This window comes from Tupaia chinensis, unplaced genomic scaffold (genome assembly GCF_000334495.1).
Source record: "Tupaia chinensis unplaced genomic scaffold, TupChi_1.0 Scaffold000402_1, whole genome shotgun sequence".
Classification (NCBI taxonomy): domain Eukaryota; kingdom Metazoa; phylum Chordata; class Mammalia; order Scandentia; family Tupaiidae; genus Tupaia; species Tupaia belangeri.
The window spans coordinates 639,317-645,023 of NW_006159904.1; the positions used below are offsets into that span (position 1 = coordinate 639,317).

The window sequence follows — 5,707 nt, forward strand, 5'->3', positions numbered from 1 at the left end:
TATACTTTTTGACATATATTTTTATATGTCACTTTTAAAAAAAATGTAACCAGTGAATTTAAATATCATATACTTTTAATACCCCACCATCCATTTTAAATATACATTTAAAAATGCTTCTTAAATTTAAATTTTACATCTTTTTCTCTTTGAACCTGTACTTCCAGTCCACTCCCTTCACACTCACCCCCGCAACTGAATTTTATAATATATTTTTGTACTCATAAGATTTTTATCACCCTCACACATTTCTCTGCAATGAAAATATGTATATAAACTAAAGTTTAATGTAATTTTTATATTTTCCATGAGCATAAGGCTCTAAGTGTTAAAATTTTCTTCTACATGGAATAACTATTATAATTTATTATTAACATTCAAGTGACTAAAATAATTTTTATACGTTCAAACTTTGTATCCACAGATATATTTAAAATTTTTAAAAATAACGATTAAACATAGACTAATCTTTTATTTAAAATTCTTCTCTTTGTTTAAGCTTATTTTAAAATATTTTTTCTGAGAAAGAGAGAGAGAGAGATAAAAGGCCCCCTGAGAGGGTCCTCATGTTTCAATTCACTCCTACCCTCAAGTAACCAATATCATGGGTATGTGTGTACACATGCCTAGTGTGTACAAGGTTACTTCCAGAAGTGAACCTGGAACCTTCTCCTGTGGCTTCAGCACTATGGGCAATTGCATTAGTGTTGTGCTCTGCACCTGGCCAAAAGTTCTTCTCTTAATAAGAATTAGGACCATTGGACCAGCAGATGGCACGATGGTTAAGGTGCTGGATTCCACATGGCCAACTCTGATAATCAAGTCCTGGACCTGTGGGCTTGAAAAACATGCCATGTGCATGTGCATGCATACCCAAAATCCTGAGAAGAGAATAAAAGAGAGGAGATTGAAATGTGGTCATCCCCCTGGAGAGAGATTTTTCACTTTCTGTTTCTCTCTCCAACAAGTACTTGTACCCTATGGCAAAAATCTTTTTTAAAAAAAAGGGAATTAGGAAAGTTACAATGAACAAGGACACATTCATTTTGTCAAATAAATTCTTTTTTTTTTTTTTTGCTGTTTTTAATGTGGTTTATTAGCACAGTAACAAATGCAGACCGAAGTAGTCCACAACGTAGAACCATCCACTGAGCGACTTCTATTCCACGCTGACAGTTAACAGCTTAAGGTATTTCACTACAGGTTTGCACAAGTTTGGATCCAAACCTTTCAACTTGGTACAATAAAGTAGATCGGCATATAAAATAAAATACGTTAGCTACTTATTTTCTACATGATTACTTATAGCCATGTGTCCGTTTCATGTATCTGAGATGACAGTCACTAAAAACTCTGTTAAATATCAACGTTTCCCTTCCAAGAAGGGAAAACAAATTCCAATTTTTAGAAAACAAAACAAAAAGTATGTCGTCCTAGAGGGATTTTACGTAAGCGGCCATGTGTGTAACCTGTACAAAATTAAGCTGTTTGAAATTGACAGACACAGCAGTTGAGCCCCATGTCTAAGTGTACGTTCTTTTCAGTACTGCGTTTCACCTAATATGGCAGAACAGACAGTTTCAAAAGTTGCTATTACCAATTCCGTCTACTGTAGCAAGATACCTTAAGTTCCAACAACATCTTAGGAAATAAGACGGAATAATATCTGTTATAGAAATACCCTACTCTTTACCAACTCCCACCCTCCCCCGCCCCTTCAGAATTGTAAGCAGCTCTCTTCTGTGACAGACAGGTAACGCAAGCACTGTCCACACCCGCTTATGTCGCGTATCTCTTGGTCCCCTGTCTGGCCATTCGATCATGTTCTACTCTGTTGGTCATGTTCTGAGTGGCAATGCTTCCCACCAAAGGGTCAGCAGGGTTGCAGTCTGTGAGGAGCGAGCAGATAGAAAGGAGGACCTTAGAAATGGTTAGTGCTGGACTCCAGTTGTGTTTCAGGATGTCCAAGCAAATGATCCCTTGACTGTTAATATTACAGTGATAGATTCTTGTCCGAAATGTGACCTTTGGAGGCTTGAAGGGATACTCTGGTGTAAAAGTGATATCGAGGAAGAACACACCACCTTCATACACGGACCCTGGAGGCCCGAGGATGGTGGACCGCCATTCGTAGATGTTATGGCCTTTGGGACCAGCGCTGCAGTTGGGTGGAGGGTCTAAAGTGATGTCCGCCAGCTCCTTCTGAATCCTCTTGGCGCTGGTGGAGGGGAGTTTGGAGTTTTTACTCATGCTGACTCCGTACCGCCGCAGCGGCTGCGACTGGGCCTGGCCACTCGTGTCTCTCTCGCTGGGAGAGAAGCGGAAGTGCAGCAACAGCAACTATTAAACAGGCCTCAAATAAATTCTTTATCCATGGGTAAATGTTACTTATTTCTAGATTAAGTTATAGTAAATATAGACCACTAATCAGATTATTTTAGTTGTCATATAAATGTACTAAGAAGTCTTTTTTTTTAATACCTGAGTAGATAGGAATGAAAGAACATCTACTGAACTCTGCATTTCTTCTGAGTTTAGAGTCAAGAAGTCATGTAACAATGTATCATAAGAAATATGTTAATAATTTATCATTAACAACTCAACTTACTGAAAGTAAACTAGAAATTCCCCAATTTTCAAAACAACTTGTTGTCTGTTATTGGAATTATATATTTTCTCAATTTCTAAGACATATACCAAAAAAGTTTTAACAAGACTTATCTGAAGGTAAATTGTACTTGCTATTCTTTTACTTAGAGGCATTTGATTTAATCAGATATATTCAGAAAGAAATTTGAAAAAGCAATTCTTTTTAAGTTCATTACACATTTGTCAATAAAGTATGTATGGTAAAATGCTTTTGTCTAACCATGCTTTTTTTTCTTTAAATTAAACTTACTTTGAGATAGTTTAGAGTCACATGTAGTTGTAAGAAACAGTACAAGATTTCATATACCTTTTATTTAATTTCCCCACTCATCATCAGTTTTTATGCATTTTATTAGTACTGCATAACTGCATTTATTAGCTCATCAATATATGGAGGAAGTTTCTCCATACAATCTAACTGACAAGTTATGATAATATAAAAGTCAGTTTAATCAGCAAAGTCAGACTTCACTGCTTTATTGCCACTGCTTTATTGCTTTCAAAAACAAAGTGCCTTCATTTTGAAATTGTGCTTTCATATGTATTTTAAAATACTGAGAAATAAATTGTTGTGTGTGTGTATGTATATATATATATATATATATATATATATATATATATATATATATATATATATATATATATATATATATATATATATATATATATATATATATATATATATATATATATATATATATATATATATATATATATATATATATATATATATAGATGGCCACGCCGCAATCCCTTCCCCTCCATTCTCCTCTCAGGATCTTGGGCACGCACACACATGAGCCCAGTGTGAGTTTAAGCCACCGAGTCCGGGACTTGAACTGCAGTTGACTACATGGGAGTCCAACGACATAGCCATTACGCTAACTGCTGGTCCCATATTGCTGTATATATTTTTCAAGATAGATGACTTGCTTCTGCAGATTAAAATAATATAGAATTAATATAATTATTTCATACATTTTATAATCAGTTATTAAAAAACAAGATAATAATATATCGTTTCTCAACAGTTATTTAGTAATAACGTAATGCAATGGTTAATTAAAATGATAAATTTTTAATGAAATGAGTATTATAAAAACACACAAGGCTTTTCTTTGGTAAAGGAATTGTACACATGAATCAGCTTTGTTTTTTATTATTTTGGAATGATAAAGAATTAAGTTTTTCATTAATTTCATCAGATATGGTGATCTTCAATAATAAACACAGAATTTTCCTCTGAATTTATTTAAGGAAAAAGGTACATGCTGCTAAAAATTCACCAGTCCGGCAGTCAATGTATAGTATTATTTATCTTAGCAGGAGATAGAAGTTATTAAACATTCTATACCATGAAATAAGATAAATACTAGTAATTATTTGAATACATATTTTATGACTTGCTAAAAATAGATTTTCAACTATCTTATTGAACAATGCACATGAATTAAAATCATATGGGTTTTTTTGGTATATCTTGAAAAATTACTAGTGTTAAAAAGCATTCCAGTGACATTTGTAAGAATCAATAACATGAAGCTATTCTCCTACTTGGGTTCAAAGGTTCTTTGTTTAAGCCAATAAAAAGTCCCAGGGAGGATGGCAAGGAGTTTCTTATTTAAGGTGGAGAAATCTGCCATACTCTACTTCAGCTGGGTGATCAAGGTCAACATCAACAGTGATAAGTTCATGTCAGTAGGTCGTGTTAACCTGTGTGAAGTCATGTTAATAGAGTGCACTCTAAACCTGCACACTTAGTGTTATGAGAATGCCACATTAGTCCTGGGGTCTTTCTCCCAAACCCATAACTCCTGATTAATCATGAGAAACATTTCTGATAAATCCCAGTGGAGGGACATTCTACAAAATATCTGACCAGTATTTCCTGGGATAGAAAAAAAGATATTTGGTAAAAATTTAGAAAATCTGAATAAAGCACGGCCTGTAACTAACAATAATAATATATCAATATTGGAATAACAACTGGTTTATTAATCGTGACAAATATATTGTAACACTGTAACATTTTACTAGTAAGGGAAACTAGGCGTGGGGTATATGCAAACTCTGTGCAATCATTGCAATTTTCTTATAAATCTATAATTGTTCTAGAATTTGTGATAATAGGATTCTCTCTTTAGAGTGTTTTCATTAATAATAAACCAAAGATATGAGTCAGTTATCAAACAATTTTTTTTATTATTCTCACATATCATTCTCCCTAATATCTGAATTTGGAACATTTCAGCATGAGGAAAATGTATTTTTCTAAAACCATGTTTTCCCTTAACAAAAATGCATAAAAGATAAGCTAACCAGGAAAATCCCAGTAGTATTAAATAGTTATTTAGGAAATTTTCTCCCTAGACTGGCAGGTGGCATAGTGGTTAAGAGCACTGGACTCCCACATGGCTGACCACAGTTTGAGCCCCAGGCCTAGCAACTTGCTTTCTCACTTTCCCTCTCTCTCTCTCTCTCTCTCTCTGTCCCTCTCTGGTCAAATGAAAATAAGTAAATAAATAAATAAAGTTAAATAAAATAATTTTACGATAAAAAAAGAGAAAACTTTCCTCAAATAATATTTTAAATCATCATTTATTTGGCACCTTTAAGGCTTCATTCACAGTCTACTTGAACATATGAAAGTAAGCTTTCAGATGGGTGTGTAAAGTAAGAAAAGGAGTACTGTAGTCTGTGGGTTCTCATGTACATCAATTAAAGAAAAATAACCTTTACAAAAACAATATGGAGATTTCTCAAAGACCTACAAATAGAACTACCAGATGATCCAGCAGCCTCACTCCTGGGTATCTACCCAAAGGACAGGAGAATGCTCAGTTGGAAAAGCACTTGCACATCTATGTTTATTGTGGCATTATTCACAATTCTTAAGACATGGAACCAACCCAAATGTCCACAAACAGATGAATGGATTGAAAAAGTATGGCACATATACTCTATGGAATTCTATTCAGTCACACACCAAAAAAAAATACAAGACTCTGGCATTTGATAGAAAATGGTCAAATATGAAGGAATTATTGCTGAGTGAAGC

General features: G+C 34.0%; 1 protein-coding gene across 1 annotated transcript; it reads right to left on the minus strand.

Moving 5' to 3' along the window:
• Window positions 1-1,743: 1,743 nt before the first annotated feature.
• On the minus strand, window positions 1,744-2,251 carry LOC102484199 (ubiquitin-conjugating enzyme E2 E1). Its single transcript, XM_014590065.2, has one exon. It carries the CDS (start codon window positions 2,248-2,250, stop codon window positions 1,780-1,782), a length of 471 nt encoding a protein of 156 aa, XP_014445551.1. The 5' UTR covers window position 2,251; the 3' UTR covers window positions 1,744-1,779.
• Window positions 2,252-5,707: the final 3,456 nt, after the last annotated feature.